The sequence below is a fragment of the Siniperca chuatsi genome, linkage group LG10, assembly GCF_020085105.1.
Source record: "Siniperca chuatsi isolate FFG_IHB_CAS linkage group LG10, ASM2008510v1, whole genome shotgun sequence".
Classification (NCBI taxonomy): domain Eukaryota; kingdom Metazoa; phylum Chordata; class Actinopteri; order Centrarchiformes; family Sinipercidae; genus Siniperca; species Siniperca chuatsi.
In genome coordinates this window covers 9,986,007-10,012,483 of record NC_058051.1, presented here as the reverse complement: position 1 = coordinate 10,012,483, position 26,477 = coordinate 9,986,007, and the positions used below count along the sequence as shown (strand labels likewise).

Genomic DNA, 26,477 nt, shown 5'->3' with positions numbered 1-26,477 from the left:
TTCAGTTCTGCTATGTGTCTGCTATTAGCAGGCCACACTGTGAGGGAGACAGCAGCAGCTGTCTGCTGCTTTAAAAGAGTTCCTGGAGAAGAGAGAAAGCACAATGGCTGCTGATCCTTTTATTGACATGGTGATGATTCACATGTCAGACTGACCAATGGTAGCAGTTCTATGGCTTTCCTTTGTTTACAGAACAAAAGAGCATTTGGTCTCATAATAAAAAGTTAAAGTCCCACAAATTAATGAATTTAACTGTGAAGTACTAGTGGTCCCAACACTGGTTATGATTGATTGTGGAGAATTCAATGTGATTTTTAAGGTATAATAAAGCGTCCAACTGAATGATGACTCGTTTTCCCAATAACATCACAAATGAATCAACGATCAACACGAATTAACCAAGATATCAGAAATGTTGGAACATTTTCTTCATTGTTGGTTGCTATTGCCATTTGTATAAATACATCCATGGTTTCAAGCAAGTCCAATCAAGTCCCTTAGAAGTCCACTGCCATAGCATTCATGAACACTCAGTTGCCAGATCCAGAATGTGGTTTGCACGTTCACATAGCCCGGTCGTGCCAGAGGCAACTGCGGATATTCAGTGGGCCGCACACCCACAGAAGTAACACAGAAGCTAAAAACTTTTTTGGAGTATGCTCCAGGCGAGCAATTCTTATTGGACTTAATAGGTGCTATTTTTGGGCACAGTTTCTATAATATATCCATGGTTGTAGTATTAGCTGTTTCTATGATGAAAATTTGCAAGATCCCTGATGCTAAGCTAAGTTATTAACATTATTTACAAACAATCACTAAACTAGATGACTTTTACTTTGTTGATCTGGAATCAACACAAATTAAAATGCATCTTTTCAACTATGTAATATGTAATACAAACGTTACTGATAATATAACTAATCAGCTTGTTACACAATAATAAGCCATGCGATATAAAAACTAGACTGTGTGTAATAGTGTAACAAACCAAATGAATCTCCACTGTGTTTTGGATGAAGAAATATTGTATTAACACGTTTTGAACGGCCACACTTTTAACTGTAAACACATGCAGACGTTGATCAGAAGCAGCAGACAATCTACACAGCACAACACATCTCCACTTCCGTTGTAGACAGGAAGTTAAAAGACAAAATAATGGAGTCAGATCACCTCCTTGTTGCTGTAACGAATAAGGTCAATACCGGTCTACTTCCATTGTTCCCTTGTCAGATCATCATTGTAGCGTGATCAACGCAGATTCTGATGAACATTGATTAAAAGAATTAGACTTTTCTGAAAGTTGGCCTCTGAGTCATAAACAAGCTCTGTCCAGAGAACTGATAAGCTTCCCCCAGGAACCTCTGCGGTCCCATGACTTTTGCAGGACTTGAGGTCACTAATGGAAAATTTAGTGATAATTTCACGATATCCGACAGATCTGTAAGAACTCACAGAGCATGAACGAAGGTTGATAGCCAAAGTCTGACAATCTAAGCTGTCTTAGTAAATTACAACTTGCTTGAACAGAACACCCCACTATCTTTGATTTCCAAGTGGAACTCAGGACTTGTAAAACTTTAAGATTAAAATAACAAAGAAACAGACTTTACCCTGCAGAGTTTTGTGGCATTAACCATAGGAAAAGAATGTGATGTTTTGAGTTAACATGTGGATGGGGATGCAGGGGAAAACCCTAAACTAACAGGGACTGCTTTTTATATGAATAAATGAAGTGTGTATGCTATTTCTACAAGTATGGTTCTGACACCAAACTACTTCTCAGTGGCATGTTTGATAATGTGGGACACACAGTTTCATTAGTGTAGGTCCTTGCATTCAACTCTAATAACATATTCTATTCATTTCTAGTCTTCTGACTACTCAAAGCGCTTCACACTACATACATTCACCCCATTCATACACTGATGGCAGATGCTAACTGCTGTCAGTCCAAATAAACTTATCATTCACACACACTCACACACTGAATGCACAGCCCTCGGGAGCAGCACAGCCCATTGCAGCAAAAATGACCAAAATGTAAGTTAGAATGCCAAATCTCACATCCCTTCAGATGAAAGTGATAAAAGAAATACATAAAAATTCTCCTTCGCTCAATTCTGACATTTAACAAATGCAAAAAATATGTTAATATTTATTGATCTAAAACAGAAAAAGTTTACTCTGATTTAATGTATGACAGTAAAGAAAAAAGTTTGTGTTTTTTTCTGAAGTGTATGTAAATATCTGGTTTCAACTGTATCATTCATATCATTCATTCATGGTTACATTTATCCATTTATTTGTGTGTCTAGAAGTTATTAGTTGTGTTTATGTAGTCAGTAGCTTATTGTGTGTGTAGTTAGTAGTTTCATTTTCATTCATAGAGAACTTGGTTATTGTGGTTTGTTTGTATAAAGTATTGGTCACTGTACCCAGGTCAAGAACTCTGTAGCAACTTCAGATCAAGACTAAATTGATTATCAATTGTTTTATTGTAAATTGATTAATTGGCCATCGATATTCCCTTTGTGAAGGGTTGGTGCCCCAAGGTGAATTTAACATTTAACAATTAACAATTTAAATCCTGTTATTTAATGTGAACACTGATATCTTGAGTGTAAATCTGCTTTGTCATGCAGAATCAAAATGTATGTAAACTAATATGTTATGTTTAATTAAAAATATAAGAATGTGAATCTTGATGTTGTCATGCTGATGTTGACAAAGAACAAAAAAAACTGAAGTGAACTGGAATGGTACACAGATCCACCAATCCATGAAAGATAAAGATGCAATGTTTGGTTTTGTTTAATAACTAATGAAACAGGAAATGTGAATAAGCAGTTACATAACAAATTAATGGCTCGTAGCTTGCAATAAGATAACCTGTACGTTGGAATGCCAAATCTCACATTCCCCCAGAGTGCATGTGTATGTCTGTGGGCTGCCTGTCATTCCTCCTCATTTCATCCCTCTCAGGGGGGGAGAAGGCAGAGACACATTCCTTTTGATTATTGATATGCTATTGTACACTAAAATGTATTGACACTGTATTAATTATATTTTACTATTGAATTTGCTGTTATAGGTATATATGCATATATAGATATATATATTGGGACACATGTATGTGGATTGCCATAATAACAGATATTGTAACATGATTGCCATTTATGACATTTAATAACACTGTCTACTAGACCTACTCATTTATTACTAACGATGATCTTTTATTATTCATAAAGGTGTTTAGTATCATTTCAGCAACTGAGGAAGTAAATAAGTAAGCCAGGAACAGTATAGGTGGGAGTTGTTGTATTTTTAGCCAGTGACAATCACACACCCCCTAGACAGAAGACTACGTCTCCAGGGAAAGCCCAAACATCTCTCTCTTCCCTCTTCTGCACGTCCAGCTCTGCAGTCCAGCTTCTCTTCAGACTCTGAATCTGTGGGCAGGTCCCGGTGGGCTCGTCAGCAGATTAACTGAATCCTGAGCCGCACAGAAGGCTGGCATCCAACTAACTCTCAAAGAAAATAAACCCTGTTAGCGTTCTTAAGTTGCTGCTTCCAGCTTAAAGAAGTCTGCTCCAGTCTGCTGCAGTGCCTGCGCCCTAATGGTATCACCGTAAGGACCGTAACAAAGTTTAGAACTCAGTCATCATCTGACAGACGCTAACACCAACCCAAGCGGTTGTAAGGATGACCTCATCATCCTAGGCCCATTGAGAGCGAGAGGAGACGGCCAACTCTAGCCGAGTCGCCACATGGGATTGACAATGCCTGAAAAGGAGCTCCGGGGAGCTCCACAAGAAGAAGAGAAAATCAGCTATCCAAGCTTCTTCATGGCCCGAGCGGCCTACACAGGAGAATTGACCTGCGTCTATCTTCCAGCTCAATTTGTCCCTAGGCCATCTGAACAACCAGGTGAAACTATACTTTTTCCTGTGATATTTGGGGTTTATGCTACAAATTATTAAAGGCAAGTGAGCGTTAGGTCAAGAGTAGAATCTCCCTCCAGTATAGGCCTAATCATGATACAGAATCGTAAAATATGCAATACGCAATAACCTCTTAGCTGCTGAACGGTGCATTATTAAAGTGATTTCATTGATTAATGTTAAGGTTGTTCCACTGTCTCCTCTTTTCATAAATTAAGATATCTTACCATCATATACTGCTTTAACTGGTAGCCACACGGGTTTTCATTCAATCATTAATTGTTTGGGCTGTATTCAAAATTCCATTCTTGCATTTGTTAATCATTCATCGGTGAATTAATTTATTATTAATTCATTTGTTGTTTAGTAATTATTAGTGATGTGTGTAGTTAATAATTTATTGTGTGTAGTTTGTGTGTCTAGTTAGTTTAATAAACCTTTCATTTATTAATAACTTAACTATGTGGTTTGTGTGTATGAAATATATGATCACTGAACACAAGTCGATCAAGAACTCTGTAGCAACCTTCAGATCGAGACTAAATTAATTAATTGGCTATCAATTTTCGCTTTTCAAGGTTGGTGCCCCCCAGGTGAATTTAACAAGTTAAAGTTAAAATAAGTTATTAAATGTGAATACTGATTTCTTCTGATAGCAGGAAGTGAGTGTGAATCCGTTACTTCCTCTTACCAAAATTAAGGTAATTCGCTATAATACTTTTAATGCCTTCTAAGCCATAGATCACTACATATTTGGTGCCCACGCCTGAGGCTCATGACAAACTGTATGGTTCATATACACAAACTTATGTTGATCAAGCAATAAAAGCGATTTTAGTAGGTGATTGTGTTGGACATTGAATAGAGGAAATGGAAGAGGTGAACTGTTGGTTACCAAGCTAGAGTTAGAGACTGGCTGGTATAGCGGTAGAACTGTTACTGTTTTGACTCTTGTATATTTGATTGGTGAATTATTTAATAAAAAGGCCCAAGAGTCAAGTAGTGAGCTGGGTGTTGTAAGACTGTCACATAACTGCATGGTGAGCAGATTTATTCTGAACTAGTTCAAGCCAAATACACACTTCATCAGCATCAGCTGTAACCCAACTGTATGTAAGACATTGATTTGTGGGCTGAGCTCGGCTGAGCTAAAATCAGTAGTGATTTGTGCTTTCCAATCTCTTTGTCGACAGCCTGAAACATTGTCAAACTTGCCATTTTAGATTGTGCAGTTATCACTTCCGCGTAGCAGCAGGCCTACTGGCCCCTCCCACCATGGAGACCATACCCTGAAATGTCCGCTATTGCCACTACGTAGCATTGCTGTTGCTGAAGTGTGCTAAAGTAGCTAGTAGCCATTAGCCACTAGCGTTAGCAGCTATATTGGAATCAGAATCAGAAATACTTTATTGATCCCCGAGGGGAAATGCTTTCGTTACAGCTGCTCACTATCACGTCAATGCACATTTGTTACAAGATAGATTTATGTATCATTTTACAACTAAACATTCTGATGTAGTGTTGTTGTTGTTGTTGTTCTCAAGGTGTGTGAAGACGTGGAGGGCAGCAGAGATGGCATCCTCTGTGGATCTGTTGGTTCAGCAAACTGGTGAGGGTACAGGCTGCCTGGGATGTTGTTCTTTATGTGCTGGAGAACCAGTTTCTCAAAGCACTTCATCAGAATGGTCATTTAGACTAGACACTGCAGACTTTTTAGGTACAGGGATGATGGTGGCTGTCTTGAAGCAGGTGGAAACAATCTCCTGTGACAGTGATATGTTAAAAATGTCTGTAAAAAGATCAACTAGCTGATTGGCACATGTTCTTGGCGCATGTTATTAGTACACAGCCAGGGATGTTATCAGGCCCAGCAGCTTTACTCATATTCACTCTCAGCAGGATTCTTCTCACATCCGTTGTAAATACTGACAGTGGCCGGTCTTCTGGAGGCAGAGTAGACTTGAGTAGATCAAAATGAGCATTAAATGCATTTAGCTCATCTGGTACTGTGGCCTCACACATGATGGGGGCGCTCCTGCTTTTGTAGCCTGAGATGTTTTTGATCGCCTGTCACATATCATTGGTGTTGTTGGTGTTGAGGTCTCTCTCCAGTCTCTCCTGATGCTTCCTCCTGACCGAAAAAGCAGCTTTTTTGGCTCTGAGTAGTGCCCTCACCTCTCCATTCATTCAGGCTTTCTGGTTGGGGAATGATTTTATTGTCTTTGTGATCAACACATAATCAACGCATTTGCTGATATATGATGTCACTGATGATGTATATTCCTCAAGGTTGATGTGGTTCTCCTGGGTGGTGGCATCTCTGAACTGAGCCAGTCTGTGCACTCAAAACAGTCCTGCAGAGATGCTGTAGCTTCATCCGTCCACACTGTTTTTACTAATAGTTTGACCCTTTTTATCAGCTGGAAGTAAGTAGGCGGGAGAAGCAGGGAAATATGGCCTGATTGATCAAAATGGGGGAGGGAGGAGCTTTGTAGCTGCCAGAAATGTTCGTGTACATGTGGTCCATTGTATTTGTTACCCTGTTAGGGATGTGGACATGCTGGTGGAACGTAGGTAAAATAGTTCTGAGGTCTGTTAAAATCACCAGCTACAATAAAAACACCATCCGGTTGTTTTGTCATATGACTGCTGATGCTGATGTTGATAATAATGATAATAATAATAATAATAAGACTAATAATAATAATATTAAGACTAATAATAATAATTGTTGCAGCGGGTGTTAAGCAGGAACAATGGGGCAGTAGGTGGATTGCAATCATAGATCCAGACTCTACAGTTTCAGAGGCAGAAATACCTGCTGAAAGCGACAAAAGGAGAGAGGAGGATGAGAAAGCACAAAACTACAGGAGAGAGAAGATATTGAGTTAGTAACATGCATTAATGGGATAAGAATGCGTACAGATGGAGAGGGAGAGGAGGAGAGAGGAGCTCAGTGCATCATAGGAAGTGTCCCGACTACTAAGGAATGGTCAGGGCTCACCTGAGCCAGCCCTAACTATAAGTTTTATCAAAGAGGAAAGTCTTGTTAAGCCTACTCTTAAATATTGTAGAAAAGGTTTCGGTCGTAGTCATCTGGACACTGTTTTCAGAATCAAGACGTTTCGGCTCCCATCCGGAAGTCATTCTCAATTGTGACTACGACTGAAACCTTTTCTATGATAGAACACTCCTGGACGAATGAGGGACTACACCATCCTACTCTTAAATGTGGAGATGATGTCTGCCTCCCAAACCCAAACTGGGACCTAATTCCACAGGAGAGGAGTTTGATAGCTGAAGGCTCTGGCTCCCATTCTACTTTTGGAGACTCTAGGAACCACAAGTAATCTTGCATGATTTAATAACCATGATTAACGCACTTTGGGAAAAAATATGTATTTGTTTGGAATTTGGATTTTGTGTTATTTAACTCACTTCCAAGAAAGTTAAAATGAAATTTGTTCTGCAGTGGAAACTTTGTTAGTAGTAAACTTACTAACAAGAAAACTGTTGCTTGTGTGTGTGAGCATTGAAACCTTGATAAACCGTAATCTATAAATTCATTATTTAAGAGTTTGAATTGTGAAGTGAATTCATGGACACACATTGTTGTAATGGGTTATTGTGTTGCCAGTAATTCCCCAGCCCAGTGGTAGCAGTAGTGTACCTCTAAGCGGGTGCACCGACCGTCAATAAACATCTTCCAGGGGTCGTTAAACCGCCCTGATTGTTCGTCAATTTGTCCACATGTTTAAGAGAATTTAGCTTGCCTCAGAGTCTGTTAGCTTAGCTACCAAACACGTTAGCAACTGCTACTTACAGTGACAGTAGAGGTTTGTTGTTACTAAATGAGTGAAAGTACACCTGTTGTTGAATAAGAAAAAGTTAAAGAAATATAATGTTGAGTTGCTTGAATTCCCTGAGGGAACCTGTATTGAAAAGCAGAAGTTACTGGGCGTAATTCCACCACTGTGAATACCCCTATGATTTGAATAAGTTAAGAAATGTCCAGCCCTGTTCTGTCTCGTTTCCAGTAAGACCAGAGGAGGTAGACTCTGTGTTTACATCAATGATACTTAGTGCTTAAATTGTATGGACACTGTTCCCCAGATGTAGGGATGTGGATTTTTATTGTTAAGATGTTGACCATATTAGCTGCCCAGAGACAACAGAAACAGACATCAGATCTGTTTTATCTAAATTCCACCATCATGTCCACATCCCAACAGGGGAACAAATACATGGACATGGACAAACATTCCTGCTACAAAGCTTTCCCTCGTCCTCATTTTGGTCTATCAGTCTACAGGACTGTTTTGAGTGCACAAACTAGTTCATGTTCAGAGATGCCACCACTCAGGAGAACCACATCAATCTTGAGGAATATACATCATCAGTGACATCATACATCAGCAAATTTGTTGATGATGTGGTGATCATAAAGACAATTAAATCATTCCCCAACCAGAATGCCTGGAAGAATGAAGAGGTGAGGGCTCTATCCAGTGCCATAAAATCTGCTTTTCGGTCAGGTGATAAGGAAGCATATTTCACTGCTAGAGCAAGACTGAAAGCTGGCATCAAGGAGGCAAAGCGGAGAAAACAGCAGAGATTGGAGACAGATCTCAACTCCAACAACATCAAAGATATGAGGCAGGTGATGAATAACTTCTCAGGCTACAAAAGCAGGAGCCCCCCATCATGTGTGAGGCCACATTACCAGATGAGCCAAACACATTTTATGCTTGCTTTGATTGCCTCAACAAAGAGTCAGCTGTAAAGCCTACTCCACAGTATCCACAGCGGATGTGAGAAGAACCCTGTTGAGAGTGAAGATGAAATAGGCTGCTGGACCTGAAAACATCCCTGGCAGTGTACTAAAAACATCTGCAAATCAGCTAGTTGATGTTATTATTGACATTTTTAACATATCACTGTCTCAGGAGAGTGTTCCCACCTGCTTCAAGACAGCCACTAGCATTCGTGTACCTAAAAAGTCTGCAGTGTCTAGTCTAAATGACTACCACCCTGTGGCTCTCAACCCCATTCTGAGAGACTGAGAAACCGGTTCTCGATTATATAAAGAATAACAGCCAGCCTGGACCCTCACCTGTTTGCATTCAGAAACAACAGATCCACAGAAGATGCCATCTTCATTGCTCTCCACTCAGTCTTTACCCACCTTGAGAAGAACAATACCAACATCAGAATGCTGTTTGCTGATTTCAGCTCAGCATTCAACACTATCTCCCCTTGCGTACATGCTTGCGTACCACACTCTGCAACTGGATATTGGGCTTTCTCACAAACAGACCCCAGACAGTTCAGATTGGCGGTCACACCTCCTCCACACTAGTGCCGAACACTGGAGTACAGCAGGTCTGTGTACTCAGCCCCCTCCTATTCACGCTATACACCCATGTATGCAGCGCCCGACATGGAGACAACTCTGTTGTGAAGTTTGCGGATGACACTACCATCATCGGCCAGATTTCAAACAACGATGAGACTTTATATTGGGAGGAAATCAACAATCTGCTCAGCATCAGCAAAACTAAGGAGCTGATTGTTGATTTTTGGAAAAAGGAGACAAAGACACACACTCCTGTCTATCAGTGGAGCTGAGGTGGAACAGGTGGACAGTTTTAGGTTCCTGGGAATAAGCATCACAGACAATGTGTCATGGTCATCTCACATCTCCACACCGGTAATGAAGGCTCAGAAATGGCTATATTTCTTAAGTCTAATCCAATACACGTGTTTTGTCAAATTCAGCAAATATCTCCTCACTGTCTGCTAGCTGTCTGTTCTGTCTGTGCGCTGAAAAAAACTCAGGTGTGTACACAGCCCTGGTTTTTTAAATGCTACACAAACAAAGTGGCTCGGACTGAGCCACAAAACACTATTTCAGCCATTCCAGCCGTGATTTGTGTGTCAGGTAATGTTAAAAGACTTGCCCATGGAGATTCAGCTTACTTTCTAGTTTGCCAAGATATGCTGTTCTTGTGATGTTAGCAGGACAGTTGTGAGTATCACTGTCTGGAGCTGGTTTGCTGGCGCTGGCAAACCATCTCTCTGCATGTTAGCTTTGCAGCAGCAACTTGCTAACCCAGCAGTTTGCTAACCCACAACCTAGCTAATGCTAGTTATATTATTTGCTGTGTCATAGTTCGCTCTATATCATGGTATTTGTCATGGTATTGGATTTCTCCAGAATTGTATACCCCACTTAAGAAGGCAAAATTCCTGTGCTTGTCCTTGTTAAGTTTTACAGAGGAGCAATAGAAAGCATCCTGACTGGAAATATCACAAACTGGCATGGTATATGCATGGCCGAGGACAGGAGGGCTCTGCAGCAGGTGATTAAAACTGCTCAGAAGATCATTGGTACCAACCTACTGAGCATCAGTGATACCGGTGAGGTGAGGTGCCTGCGCAGAGCCCAAAGGATACAAAAAGACAGTACCCACCCCAGCCACAGCCTGTTCACCCTGCTGCCGTCTGGAAAGCGATACAGAAGTATCCGCTGCCAGACCACCAGTCTTCAGAGCAGCTTCTTCCCTCAGGCTGTGAGACTGCTAAATTCATCCCCAGCACACCCCAATGTAAAATAGTTTTATTTCTATGACTAAACTAAATCTTGTTTTACACCCCTGTGTTGTAAAATGATAAATAAATAAACCTTGTACCCTGTGAATACCCCTGTGATTTGAATAAGTTAAGAAAGAAAGTGCTTGAGTTGCTTGAAGTCCCTGAGAGGACCTGTGTTGAAAAGTAGAAGTTGCTAATCGTAACTCCAACCCTGTGAATACATGTGTAAGTGCTTGAATTACTTGTTGAGCATCCATGAAAGGACGTATTGGCAAATAGATGTAACTCTCGCCATGTGCTGAGCGAGACTGATGTCTCGAAAAATTGTCATCTTTTGCTGTCAGCTTGCAGTGTATCTGATTAGTGGTTTAAGATCTGTGCCCCTGTCAAATCCCAACGTTGTGATTTTGAATACTGCTTAGGGCATGGTAATACTGGACATGTCTGTACCATTTGATAGAATTTTACCTGTATCTGACAGTAAAGGATTTGAAAAATTGCTGTGTGATAGATGTTTTTTCTTCATAAACCTGTGGTGTAAAAACCTAAAAAATAGACTCTCTCTGAAACATTAATTAAGGATTAATCACCCATTCATTATTGTCAGATAGGCTGTTTAAACATTCTAAATAGATCCGTGGTTCAAAATTTGGTATAGACACTTGTTATGTGGGGATTCTTGGATCGGGTCAAAATTGACCCAGACCATACTGATAAGGTATAGAATATGAACAGTATGTAAGGGATAAGGTCATTCAACTTTTTTCTACCATTTATACTTTTTAAAATATTGTACTTTTCTCAACAAGTTAAATCTATTGACAACACTACAGTTTAGCTTCCAGCTTTTCTAGAAATGTATTTCAGCTCTTAGCTACTTTAGGCAATGCAGTTCAGCTTCCAATTCTGGCAATTCATTTCACATTTCTGCATTTTCAGCAATGCTTTGCAATTTATTCTTCTTCTGTATGTTTTTCAGTCAAGTAGTACGTCTGCATACTTTCAGCTACAGAAACAATGCAAATGTAAAAATGTTATGCTCTTCAAGGACATTTATGTTTCTATTCAGCTTTTCCAACTCCCAATTCTGCCAGTTTTCCATGTCATCTTCCAGGTTTTTCAGCAGTGCAGTCAATGCATTTGAGCTTTCAGATTTTTCAGACAATTAATTTTACATTTCTGCATTTCCAGATGCAGAAATGCTTTCAAAATCATTTCAACTATCAGCATTCACACGCATTTTCTGCAGGAAATGCATTTTTCTAGTTTTTAATGCAAATTCATAGAATTTACCAGCAACTGAAAGTTGTAATCTGATTTGATGTTAATCTCTTCTTTCGCTTTTTCCCTCTCTTCCAGGGGTCCAGTGGGTAGCCCCAAGCCTGGCATAAAACAAGAAGGCCATGGAGGAGGAGGAATAGGAGGAGGTGGAATGGGAGGAATGGGCAGAGGAGGCATGGGAGGACTAGGAGGAGGAGGGATGGGAGGAGGAATGGGCAGAGGTGGAATAGGAACAGGCATGGGCACTGGTGGAGGAATAGGGTCCAGAGCTAGTGAGACCTACCGCCTGGCCACGCACGAGAGTCCAACTTCCCCCCGACATATGCAATCAAGCCAAGTGCCCAGCATGGGGCAGGGCCCAGGTTCTGGCCACGGAATGGGTCATGGTACAGCTGGGTCCGGCATGGGAGGCCATGGAGGTCAAAGTCCTGGTCAGCACGCCTCCCGTCGAAACGTCCAAGTCGACTTCAGCGGTTCAGGCTGCTCCAGGACAGGCTGGTCTCCCTCGGTGTCTCCTGACCACAGCATGACGCCCACCTCGCCCTACTCTGTGCCGCAGATCGCACCAATGCCGAACAGCAAACTGTGCCCAGTGTGCACCACCACAGAGCTGTCCAACCCACCAGCTGTGCCCAACTACAACACCTGCACCCAGTGTAAGGCCACCGTCTGTAACCAGTGTGGATTCAACCCCAACCCACACCTCACAGAGGTAGGTCAGGTTTGACAAGGAGATCTATGTGTGTGTTAATCTGCGTGTGTGTGTTTGTGCAAAATGGTTTAAATGGTTTTCTGACCTTACTTTGCCACTTGTGGCAATGTGTGCAACAAGGGAAATTTGTTGTTGTTTTCTGGCTGCATAAATGGAATCAATAATCAAATAATGCTGATTTAAAGACTAAATGTTTGGGTAAGAATATAATTTAACCCTTTAGGTGGACAGAAGTCACTGTCGATTAATGTTTCAGGTTTAAATGATAAACAACAGGAAAAAAGGGAAGTTTATTCCAACACACACAACTAACAACTAACACAACAGTTTGGAAACATATCCTGCAGAGACAAACTAAGATTTTGTCTAGCCTGTTGCTAGAGTCAGTGAGGGAGGAGAAAGATAAATGTTTTTGCTTTGGCAGCAGCTACTTTAGTTTTGAATGAGATTGAATTTAAGTGAGTGAATGAAGTGAATGAGTCAGTGCAGAGACAGTGATGGTACAAGTGAGAGAGATAAATGAGGTCAGGAAGGCAGAGAGAGAGCATAAAAGCTGGGTGAAAATCTGTTTAAACAAATTTCTTCCTTCTCAAATATCTTCCTATTTTTTTGTGAAAATCAGGAAAAAAAATATAGACGCAAGCGACAAGTCTGGGTTCAAACCTTTTTGTGCTCAACCGAACGAAGCAGCTCAATCGGCCAAAATAAAAGCTGCGAGCAGCAACGAGTTGTGTGCAAAGTCACTTCAGCTTGTTTAATTCTCTTTAAAGAAGGAGTGAGACCAATCAAACACTTGTTTCATCTCCACGTAGCGTTTCAATAATTGACTCACCGTTTGACCGATCTAAACACCATTTGCACTTGACAACACTTGATATCTACCATCTAGAATTTTGGTAGCATGTGAATGAAGACTTGTGGAGATATAGATGTTAATTGATTTATGCATTTTTTGAAAAATATAGAGTGACAGACTTCTGAATTTACCATAGGTTGCAGTGAGCCAAACTTTTGGAATGTGAAATGTCTAGAAATTTACATTTGTTGTAATAAGCCACGGCCACTTCAACAAGCTTCACATTAAAGGTAATTTTAGTGGCAGGTCTTTCGATTATATTTGTCTTTGTTTTAAGAGGAACAGAACATACAAGACTTTTTTCTATCAGTATTCTTCCAAGCATCCATGATCCACGTGGTGCTGTAGAATCCACAACTACAACAACATCTCCAGGCATGGAACTTTTCTTTTGTCCATTTTTGTCGTTCTTGCAACATTGGATAAGGGAGAAACCCTTTGGGTTTGATACACCTGTTGACCTTGAAAGCTCATATCATGTCATCCCATTTGCACTTCCTACATAACTCCTGCAACAAAGCCCTTTCCATTGGCAGCTTATCTCTGTCCAGATCTAGCTCATACAGCTTATTCGATTTGTGTTCTTCTGGAATGTTTTGAAGGACTTACCACCTATTACGAATCCCTTTTGTAAACTTGAAACCTCTTCTGTTGCAAACAGCTATGAGGTTCTTAACTATGATGACAACATCCTCTTCAGATGGCAGGCTTTTCAGAAAGTCATCCATATAGAAATTTCTGCTGATTTATACTGGAAAGCTGGTTTGGTTGTCCTCAGCAGTTTTCATTCAGGCCACCACAAAAATCTTAAGAAATCCACATGTTCCTCTGCCACCTTGACTTGGTGGATCATGGTTTGTATGTCAGCCATTATTTCCACAGAATCTTGTCTGAACCCGCAATAGGACTCCTACCAATGAGCTGGTCAGGTTTGGGGCTTTCAGAAGTTTACTGTTAAGTAAGACTTCTTTGAAATCTGCTCCACAGTTAAACACCACTCACAATGTTCCCTTCCTTGGATGGTACACTCCATGGTGAGATATATACCATACCTTTCCCTCACATGATTCCAACTGATGTTGTGGCACTTGTTCAACATAGGCTTTGCTGTCAGTAAGAAAGTTTGTGTACAACTTACATCCAGCAGAGGTTGTTTGGCATGGTGACATTTTCTTTTCTGAAAGCCAGTTTAACTGTATAGTGTCCTTCTTGAACCTGCACAGAGCTTTCCACAATTTCCACAAACTTCTTTTCCTCTCTTGACATCTCTTCCTGGTCTATAGAGGTTCTCTTGTTGTCAAGTCATGATTGTATTGGTTGGTTAACAATTCCTCTATCCTGTCGACCATAGTCCTGTTAACAGTAGCTGCAGGGTAGCCACTCCTGTTCTGCTTGTCAGCGTTTCCTTGCGATGGACCATTAATCACCCACCCCAGTAAGGTTCTGACAGCATATGGTCCATCTCCATGACATGATGTTAATCACCTCCAAAGGTTCCATCAACTTGGAGGCATTGGTGCTGATTAACAAGTCAACATCAGCTCTTATACAAGGAATCTGAATACCTTTGAGATAAGGCCATTTAAAAAGGCCATTTCAAAGTGCTGCCACTCGGTCGCCATCCCGGTCTCGCCAAGTCCCCAGAACCAGCACGAACAACAATAAAACTGTTCGAGTCCTTATCTGCTCTGTCTGTGTGTTCTGCTTTTGGGTCCCCAGTTCGGCCCTCCGACAGAACGATCTGGCCAACATGGACCCAGCGGACGCAAACCCGGAAGGAGACCCATTCCACCAGGCAATAACAAGCCAAGGGATTCTTCTGGGACAGCACGAACAGATAATCCAGGCTCTAGCCAACAGCAATCAGGCCATGGTGACTCAAATTATGCAGCTGACACAGCAGGTATCCCAACTCGCCACCCAACTTTCCTCAACGGCTCCGTTGGCGTCACCTCCCACTCCCGCGGATCCTCCGAGGGCCCCTCCCCCCCGGGAATCCCACGCCTCGGATCCTGTCCCGTTCTCCGGTGACGTCACGAATTGTAGGGGATTCCTGCTGCAATGTTCACTGGTGTTCAGTCAACATCCAGTTACTTTCGCCTCCGACCAATCCAAGGTGAACTATATAGTGGGTTTACTCCGGGACAGAGCGTTAGCATGGGCGGAGGCAACTCATGCTCGGCAACCCCTCTCATCTTTGTCGTACGTTGACTTCCTGGAGAGGATGAGAAGGGTCTTTGACCATCCTGTGGATGGTGGAAATGCGGGTAATCGATTGCTGCGGATCCAGCAGAGGGACCGCAGTGTAGCAGACTACGCCGTGGAGTTCCACACCCTCGCTGCTGACTCTGGTTGGAATGAGGAGGCGCTTATCAGCGCATTCATCGCTGGCCTTAACGACAACCTTAAGGACGAGCTAGCCGCCCGTGAAGAACCCTCTGAACTGGATGCATTGGTGACCTTGTGCATTCGAATGGATAATCGCATGCGCGAGCGGTTCCAGGAGCGCGCCAACCATTCTCACCCCCTTCCTGCTCGCCATGTGGCTACAACCGTTCACCCCCGCACCAGAGTGTCCAATCCGTCTTCGGCTATTGCAAACTCACCAACCACAACCGAACCAGAGGGGGAACCTATGCAAGTAGGCCGGACCCACTTGACGCCTGAGGAGCGCCGTCGCAGACTCGCTGCAGGAGAATGCCTATACTGCGGCGTGAGAGGCCACTTCCGGGATAGATGCCCCCGGAGGCCAAAAGAGTAGGCTCACCGGTCGCAGTAGGGGTTCAGGTGAGCCACAACGACCCCCTTAATCCAGTTTCACCCAGATTACAGGTCCCGGCTACCCTTTACTTCCAGGGTGGGTCTATTCCTCTGCTGGCCCTGATAGATTCTGGTGCCGAGGGCAACTTCTTGGACACGGAGTTGGCTCGACAGACGGGTCTCCTCACGGAACCACTGGAGAATCCACGAAACGCTGAGGCACTAGATGGCAAGGTTCTGGCTCGCGTCACTCATCGTACCACCCAGGGGTCCCTGGTACTCTCTGGGAACCACCACGAGCGGATCAAGTTTCAACTCATCTCCTCTCCCATCACACCACTGGTCCTGGGCTTCCCCTGGCTGCAGCATCATAATCCCCACATTGACTGGGCCAAGGGAAGAATAGCGGGTTGGAGCTCCTTTTGTCTCGCCACATGCTTACAATCTGCTCGATCACCACCAGAGAACAGCTCCACCTTGCCTAAGATGGATCCTCCGGACCTGTCTATAATTCCCCCCGAGTATCACGACCTTAGCGAGGTCTTCAGCAAAGATCTGGCGACGTCCCTTCCACCACATCGACCATATGATTGCGCTATTGATCTCCTTCCCGGAGCCCCACTGCCAGTGACCCGTCTGTACAACCTGTCGCAACCAGAGAGGGAGGCTATGGAGAAGTACATCGGGGAGTCGCTTCATGCCGGTCTGATCCGGGCATCCTCATCACCGGCTGGGGCGGGTTTCTTCTTTGTGAAGAAAAAAGATGGGTCACTTCGCCCCTGCATTGATTACAGAGGATTAAACCAAATAACCATCAAGAATAAATACCCGCTGCCACTAATCAACTCCGCGTTTGAACCACTCCAGGGAGCTAAAGTATTCACCAAGCTAGACCTCCGGAATGCCTACCATCTGGTGCGTATCAGAGAAGGGGACGAGTGGAAGACGGCATTCAACACCCCTCTGGGCCACTTCGAGTACTTAGTAATGCCATTTGGACTCACGAACGCCCCAGCCGTCTTTCAGGCCCTGGTGAATGATGTGCTACGGGATTTCCTCAATCACTTTGTCTTCGTCTACCTGGACGATATACTTATCTTCTCCCCGGACCAATCCAGCCACGTCCTCCATGTCCGGCAAGTATTACAGAGGCTCCTGGAGAACCGACTATTCGTCAAGGGGGTGAAATGCGAGTTCCACGTCCGATCAGTAAGTTTCCTGGGGTATATCCTGGAGAGCGGCCAGATGAGGACTGATCCCGCTAAGACACAAGTGGCCTAGACCCACCACCCGCAAACAGCTACAGCGTTTTTTGGGATTCGCAAACTTTTATCGGCGGTTCATTCGAAATTATAGCCGAGTGGCAGCGCCATTGACTAGTCTCACCTCCCCCAAGAGCCCTTTCTCCTGGACCCCGGAAGCTGAGGCGGCCTGGACCCAGTTAAAGGACCTTTTCACATCGACTCCCATCCTCATCCAACCCGACCCCTCACGACAATTCACTGTGGAGGTGGACGCCTCCGACATCGGCGTCGGAGCAGTCCTTTCGCAACGCTCCCCCACGGACCAGAAACTCCACCCGTGCGCCTTCTTTTCGCGACGACTCTCTCCGGCCGAACGAAATTACGACATCGGAAATAGAGAGCTCCTCGCGGTCAAGCTAGCCCTAGAGGAGTGGCGGCACTGGTTGGAGGGAGCGGAGCAACCGTTTATTGTATGGACTGATCATAAAAACCTGGAGTATATTCAGACAGCTAAAAGGTTAAACTCCCGTCAAGCACGCTGGGCCCTGTTCTTTGGTCGCTTCAAGTTTACCTTAACTTATCGTCCTGGGTCCAAGAACACCAAGCCAGATGCTCTCTCCCGGCAACATTACACCTTGGACAGCTCCCCCGAACCAGATACCATTCTCTCGTCTAGCTGCGTAGTAGCTGCTGTCACGTGGGAGATTGAGTCCATTGTGAGAGCGGCCCAACGTGATCAGCCCGACCCAGGGAACGGCCCTCCAAATCGACTGTTCGTCCCGGACTCAGTCCGTTCCCAGGTGCTACAATGGGGACACAACTCGCGCTTCGCCTGCCATCCCGGAGCGACCCGTACTCTTTTACTTTTAAAGAGGTATTTTTGGTGGACTAATATGGAGGCCGACACCCGGGCCTTTGTCGCTGCGTGTTGCACCTGCGCCCGAGGCAAGACTTCACATAAACCACCAGCAGGCCTACTTCAACCTCTCCCCATCCCCGGTCGGCCGTGGTCACACATTGCCCTAGATTTCGTCACTGGTCTTCCCCATTCACACGGCTATACCGCCATCCTCACCATTGTGGATCGTTTTTCGAAGGCAGTCCACTTCATAGCCTTAACCAAACTTCCCTCAGCCCGAGAGATGGCTGACCTCGTAGTCCAACATGTCTTCCGCCTTCATGGCATACCCCTAGATATAGTTTCTGACCGGGTACCCCAGTTCATTTCCCAGGTGTGGAAGGCCTTCTGCCAGGCGCTGGGGGCAACAGCCAGTCTTTCCTCAGGGTTCCATCCCCAGTCTAATGGTCAAACTGAGAGGGCTAACCAGGACCTCGAGGCTGCCTTGTGCTGCGTGGTAGCCGCAAACCCGTCTACCTGGAGCTCCCACCTCGCCTGGATTGAATATGCCCATAATTCTTTAACCTGCTCTGCTTCTGGTCTCTCTCCTTTCGAGGCATCTTTAGGTTACCTGCCCCCCCTCTTCCCATCCCAGGAGAGGGAGCTAGCGGTTCCATCTGTTCACCACCATCTTCGCCGCTGCCACAAGGTATGGCGAGAGACCCGAGCAGCACTGTCTCGGTCATCAGAACGGAATCGGCTGATCGCAGATCGACGTAGGACTCCTGCACCCGCTTATGAACCAGGTCAGAAAGTGTGGTTATCCTCCAGAAACATTCCATTACATACCGAATCCCAAAAATTATCCCCCCGCTACATTGGACCGTTCATGATTGAACGTATCATTAACCCCACTGCCGTAAGACTCCGTTTACCTCAATCTATGAGGGTTCACCCGACCTTTCATGTCTCACAAATCAAGCCTGTAGCTGTCAGTAACCTTGTAACCGGGAGTTCCACCGGGCTCACGCTGAAAGGTCCGGGAGGGTCGCCAGGAGGCGCCCGTTAGAGGGGGGGTCCTGTCATAGTTAGCCACTATGCCCTCTGATCCTTTTGTACTCTTTTGTATCTGCCCTCCCTTGTGTTTCTTGGCTGTCCCCTGTCTGTTGTTGTCTGTTAGTGTGTCTGTGTTCTGGCTGGCTCCACGATCTCCCGGCTGCGGTTGATTACCGGCACACCTGTTCTCCATCATCATCCATTACAACAGTTTATCTACTGGGCTTATCCACACTTCCAGCGCCAGATCGTCTTCATACACATGTATGCACCACGCGAAACGGCCTCCACAAGTAAGGAACTGTTTGTATGATTAATACTTACCTTGATAGTAACGTAGTCTCTGTCACAGATCTTCGCCTCGACGGTAATCTTCGCTCCAGTCTGTTCCCGGATCCCCGCAACCTTTACTCCACGCCAGCGGTCACGCTGCTCCTGTTCCGCGACTCCCGGACCCATCACCAGCTCAGCCCAACCTGCCGCCTCACCAGCCAGCCCAGAACCAGTCCCGTCGCCTCCGCTCAAAGTGCTGCCACTCGGTCGCCATCCCGGTCTCGCCAAGTCCCCAGAACCAGCACGAACAACAATAAAACTGTTCGAGTCCTTATCTGCTCTGTCTGTGTGTTCTGCTTTTGGGTCCCCAGTTCGGCCCTCCGACAATATATGTGCGCGCATGTATGTGCACATGCTTTCACACTTTCCTTCAGCTTCTTAATTTCAGTGGGCGATACAGATGCGGTATGAGTTGCTTTTTGTTGGTTGGAAGGCAGATGCTCCGGTTCTTCAACTGCAAGCAAGTGTAACGTTAGCAGACGCACTCACAGCGGTACAGCAACTGGACACTGAATATATATATTTATATATATATATATATATTAGAATCACAATGTTTCTTTTCTCTGTTGTGATTATGCGTCCTGGTATGTAGAACATCTTCGGTCCTACAAGCTGTCAGCCCGGCAAGCCTGTCTATCCACCTGCAATCTGAGTTCAATGATGCAGTCTTATTTCACAGTTTGTGGGTTAGTAGGCACTCCAGATACTCAAATGTATGTGCACAAGCACCGAAAAAGTGAGTTTTTCATATGTCCCCTATAAAAAATATTCTCAGTATAATCAATCAGTGCATAATCTGCATATTGGAATTGCAATATTTTAACCTCTCAAATGTCTCTTCATCCATTAGCACAATGGCAGATGAAGCCCCACAAAACATGATCCTTCGTGTCATTGAGACGGACCGCATTAGAAAATTTAAACTCAGCTCTCGGCGAGCCTCGGCTGACGCACTTAATAAGTTTTTATAAAAACAATTGGAATTGGACCGTGACTTCAGCTTGCAATATGAAGATCCAGACTTTGAAGGCTAACTTACTTCCCTAGTTGACATCGAGAAATTGCCACAAAAAGCTGTAGTTCATATTTCACTTGCACAGGATTCCAGTTCTGTTGTGGCAACTGAAAAACTTTCAGATGTGTCATCCCCAGAGCGTCTAAGCAGGTGGGCTTCAGGCCCTTTTCCAATTCCCACATTTGCATTTGCATTGAGCTGACATCCTGAATTTGAGAAGAATGGAAGACCTTCAGTTGGCAAGGGACCAAAAGCATGATATTTTAGAAAAACCTACATCTACTATATATGGTTTCAAGGCATCTTGAACATCTGAGGCAAGCCATTGTTGAAGAAGTAAAGAAGGCTGAGAGAAACCTACCCCTCATTAGTAAGATGATGCAGACCATATTTGCCTTGCGGCGACAGACCATAATGATGTCCGGCCCACCAGTGAAACAGGTCACGGACCTCTGGCCTGCTCTTCATATGCAGTCTGAGGTAATATGGAGCAACTCTTTCGCCTGTTTTTCCTTTACCAATAATGTATGTCACATTATGTGTAGTTTTAGCTAATTTGATTAATCTTGAAATAATTAACTGATGTTACTGTACTGCCCTGTGCTTTTCTTAAATGTAGGTGTATGCAGAGTTCCAACAGATAACCAACCAGAACTTGCCTCACACATTCTATGCCGAGCTGGGTTCCCGACACTCCTCGTTTAATGACCTTATATAGACAGAAGGCTTCCAAAACTGGAAAGACTGCAGATGCTTTGGCTGACATTTTCAAAGTCCACGATGAACATTTTACAGGTTAAATATTTGTGTAATGTTGGGGTTAAGTTTAATGATTCAATTGAGTTTTTGAATTCCACAATTGCTCCACTCCATAGTCCATGTTTTTACTATTTTTCTGATTGCACCAGATAAGTCAGCACATCATTTGTGGATCAATGCTCAGATGTCAATGTTTTGGCCTATTGGTTGGGACTGTTTTGCATCACTTTTGATTAGCAAAGTCGTCACAATATTTACAAAATTTTAATCTTCTTAGGAATTACATGATATCCACACAAGGCATACCACTGTTCTCCATGCCCTTCCTGTGTATCCTTGCTTTTCCACAACTACATAGTGCACCTTTTTAAAGTAGCTAGGTTTAAACCAGATGGCCAAAAGAATGCGAGTTTAGAGTTCTGAATGCAATGTATTATGTTTAAGTTGCTGCCCTACAGGTTTACAACTAGATTGCACTATTGTGTATTTTCTCTTTAATAATTTTTTTCAGTCTTTCAAATATTTGTTTCAGTCTGCTAAAAAAGTAAGAGCATGGGCAAAAAAAGTTTCTATACGCAACTTTTGAATGTAAAAAAATATAGACTGGTACTTTTAATTTGACGTGTTTTTTTTAAAGTTAGTAGTACTCACTGTAATTAAGGCAATCAGTTGCCACAAATATTTAAAGTTTTGAGGTAAATGATTTTGGGTTTCATGAAGTCAATTTTTATGAGTTATGGTTAATGAAAAAGAAATTAATAAATAATAAATGAAAAACTGTTTTTATACTATACTTATTATTCAATACTGTTAATTTAATATTTGCACATACAAGAGTTGCACATACTGAAAATATTTGACTTGGTTTAATCAGTACTTTCAATTTAACTGTGATGAAAAAGTACAAGTAACATGTACTCCAAATATTTAAGCTCTGATAACCTCTGACTTTTGAGTTTATGAGCTCAAAAAAAAAAATTGTGGCAACTGATTGCCACAATTTTTTGGAGTTCCGTTAACTCATTTGGGTTTACAGTGTTTGTCGCTGTTAACTTTAATCCATTTCCAAAATGCTCCTTAAGCAGATGGCTGGCAACAGCGTAACCTCTCTCTGGAGCCATTTGGAGGTAACTGCGTACAAGATCCCTTGGCTATCCCCTGATAAACTGCTCAAGATAATACAAACAGTCCTCTGTACTGTTCCATTTTTGCTTCCACGCAATGTTCAAATACTTTTATTAATGGTTTGAACTGCACAGGATCTCCGTCAAAAAACGGAATTTAGATTTAGATTAGGTAGAAACTGGGAGGTTTGCATTTGAACAAGGAGTGTTGTTATCTAATTTTGTCGTTGCAGCAAACTGTAGAGATATCCTGATGTTTGATTATTGAAGGTAGAGAGGTTTGACTGACCTTAAGCTTTGTTTGCTGCTCCAAAGGATCCAAAGTTGACTTACAGCAATCACTGCAATCAAGCGTTTGCGCTAACTTGCAGTGAGTCTTTTTGGCCCACTCATCTTTGCAGAATTGTTGTAATTCAACCACATTGGAGGGTTTTCGAGCATGAACTGCCTTTTTAAGGTCATGCCACAGCATCTCAATAGGATTCAGGTCAGGACTTTGACTAGGACACTCCAAAGTCTTCATTTTGTTCTGGTTGATTGCAGTTGTTGCTGCTAAGGGTGGCCCAACCAGTTATTAGGTTTAGGGGGCAATCACTATTTCACACAGGGCCATGTAGGTTTGGATTTTTTTTTTCCCTTAATAATAACAACCTTCATTTGAAAACTGCATTTTGTGTATACTTGTGTTATCTTTTGGCTAATATTCCAATTTGTTTGATAATCTGAAACATTTAAGTGTGACAAACATGCAAAAAAATAAGAAATCAGGAAGGGGGAAAACACTTTTTCACACCACTGTATGTACTGTTTGCAAATCTTGTTGAGATTTCGCATCACCCTGCTTACTATTGTGAACTGCATCCATTAAGTTGTGGTGATCAGATGCAACTGCTTTTTCCACCAATGACTGAGTATTGCTGCTGAATGAAGAGACATATGCTGCTGTGAGGACTGCTCATACGGAGTATCATATTTTTTGCCATGTGGATTGTGAGATGTAGGCATGTCTTGAAGTTTAGCTTCTTTCCTGAAGTAAGATTCCATTCCATCGTATTGTCCATCTGAAACAGTGCTACTGCCACAGGCTTGGAGCACTGTTAGCTTAGCAATAGAGGATGCTATTTCAGTGTCCAGCTCCAGCTGCTCCTTTTTCTTCCTTAACAATTTTGCCCGCTCCTCCAACGCATGCTTCTCCTTTAAAGCCACAGCGCGTGCCATGATTGCGGTCTTGTGTTCCTCTACTTTAATGCGTGCAGATGAAGTAGAAGATATACTGCTTTCGGAGCTTTTGTGACTTGACTGTTTACTGGAGGGGTATGACACAACATTTGAAATGATGTCATGAGGTTCAACATGAACCTCCTCTTAATCATTGTCACTGTCATCATCATCAGCAGGGTAATTTTGAGTTTTAGACAACCACTCACATCAGCAATAAAATCACTGACATTCAACATTTTTTGCTTTGTACCATGTTTCATGCTTTGTTGCTTCATCTTATAACCCCAATAGAGTCACATAAATTTGCTTTGCTTCATCACACATAACCTTAAATTTGTCAAATCTACATTTCACCTCATTTACATAGTCCAACAATAGTTGTTTTTTAGCTTGGAGAATTTGTTTAATTTTGTCTCTCTTTCCTTTTGTAGATTGTCACAGTGCCCGTTTCTAGTTCTCTCCCACCTGCACGAAGTTCAGTCTCATTCACCGGCAGTTTATCATCATTTAGTGAATCACGAGGTTGCGCCTCTTCCTCTTCCATATTTATAGTAAGCCAGGAGCCCATTTAAGTCCACGAAATGTTAATTTGCACAGTTTGTTAAAGACGGTTGTGACCAATGCGTTGGATTTACGCTTACCAGTGTGTGCACACAAATTTACAATGACCATTGTGTCAGCGCTGTAGGCCTACATACCCCAAACGTTGGCCGACATAGGTGGTGAGCCGATGATCCAAAACAAAGTTTTTGACTTAATTGTAGTGACTAAGTCCTATACTTTAGCAACTACTGACTGCTAATAGGGCTGAATAGTTCAGACGTGTACTAGGAAAAATCACTATTGAGTCTTTACTAATACTTCAAAATGCATTTATTTTCAGTGGTGTCCATAGTGTCTGTCACTTCCAATAAGTTTTCAACACAAAACAAGAGTCAAATGATGTGGTCCGAGCACAGTCAAAAACTGTTTGCTTCCTTCCATTAGCAACACCTGTGATTACTGGCATGAATTTAAATATCTTGTGACCAGCCTCGGCTTTTACCATACACCCCCCAGTGCTCTGAAGAATAGTACACTTAAACACCAATCCAATATGTGGCTCCTACACTGGGTCTGGCTAAATACTAAAATCAGGGCCATGGGACCTGGGGACTGACAAAGGTGGTGCAGGGCACCTCAGGTGGACGTCCCGAGGGCGGGACAGGTGCAGAGCAGAAGACCTCAGGCGGACTGCCTGGAGGCAGGGCAAAGTCTGAGCTGAAAACCTTTGCCAGACAGCCTGGGCAGGACAAAAAGCGGTGCTGGAGGCGGATGGCCTGAGGGCTAGCTAAAAAGGCAGAGCAGGTCTGGAGGGCATCCAGGAGGCAGGGCCGAAGAGCAGAGCAGGTCTGGAGGCTGACCAGACGTGTGGAGCAGCACAGGAGGTTGGCGTTGATGGCGAAACCCCTCTGGAGGTCAGACTGGAGGCTGACAGTGAAAACCAAAGCTCTCTGGAGGCCGGCGGCATGGCTGGAGATCTGAGGAGGAGACCAGTGACAGGACAGCAGGACTGGAGGCCGGCAACAGGAGTCTGTCGTGGCTCAGCAGAAACAGGAGGTTGCAGCAGCTCAAACTCAGCGGGTGACTGCAGCTCAACAGATTCAGGAGATTGCTGCAGCTCCGCAGGAACAGGTGACTGCTGCAGCTCAGGAACTGGTGATTGCGGCAGTTCAACAGGAAGTTCAGGAGGCTGCTGCAGCACAGAAAGTTCAGGGAGATCGGGTGACTGCTGCAGCTCAGGAGATTTGGGTGATTGCTGCAGCGCAGGAGTTTCAGGAGTGTGCTGTAGCTCAGAGAGTTCAGGTGATTACTGCAGCTCAGCAGGTTGTAGTGATTGCTGCAGCTCAGCATATTGCGGTGTCTGCTGCAGCACAGAGAGTTCAGGGGATTGCTGCAGCATAGAGAATTCAGAGTTCAGGAGGTTGCTACCCAACTAGAGATGGTTTCGGCCCAACTGGAGATGGTTGCAGCCCAACCGGAAGTGGAGATGGTTGTGGCCCAACCAGAGCAGGGTATGGTTGTGGCCCAAGTGGAACAGGGGATGGCTGTGGCCCAACCGGAGCAGGGGATGGCTGCTACAATCCAGCAGAGGCAGGACGTGGCTGCTGCGATCCAGCAGAGGCAGGAGTGTGCTGCAACTCAGAGAGTTCAGGTGACTGTTGCAACTCAGAGAGCTCAGGGAACTGATGCAGCTCAGGAGGTTCAGAGGGCTGTTGAGGCTCAGGAACTGGTAGTTGCTGCATATCTGAGCTAGGTGATTGCAGTAGCTCAGAGACTGGTGATATCTGCTGTTCAGGAGGAACAGGAGATGACTGCAGCCCGGCCACTGAAGATTGCTGCAGCTCAGGAAGATGTGTTTGCTGCAGCTCCACAGGAACAGGAGATTGCAGTTGCTCAGATGCTGGATTGAGCCTTATCTCCACAAGGACCACACTCAGGAGGCTGTTGCGGCCCAACAGGGAGTTCAGGAGGCTTTTGCGGCCCAGCATTGACTGGAGAATACCAAATAGCAAATAACTTAAAATCCAACACATAGAACCCAAAAATCTCATGAAATATTGAAAAGAATGTGACACAATTAATCACCAACAATGAGTTGAGGGAGTCGATGCTTTCTGCTAGAAGCAACAGGCGAACAAAATACGATCATTTAGTTAAATGCCAAGTTTTGAGTTTTGGTAAGTTAACAATTTCC

General features: G+C 43.8%; 1 protein-coding gene across 5 annotated transcripts in view; it reads left to right on the top strand.

The window, feature by feature from the left end:
• The window catches only part of bsna (bassoon presynaptic cytomatrix protein a), a 307,151-nt gene that overhangs the window by 71,419 nt on the left and 209,255 nt on the right, over nucleotides 1–26,477 (top strand). For all 5 annotated transcript variants that reach the window (XM_044210625.1, XM_044210626.1, XM_044210630.1 and 2 more), the window contains exon 2: nucleotides 11,898–12,531. In XM_044210625.1, the coding sequence (XP_044066560.1) occupies nucleotides 11,898–12,531 (634 nt within the window). The remainder of the gene's footprint in view (nucleotides 1–11,897; nucleotides 12,532–26,477) is intronic.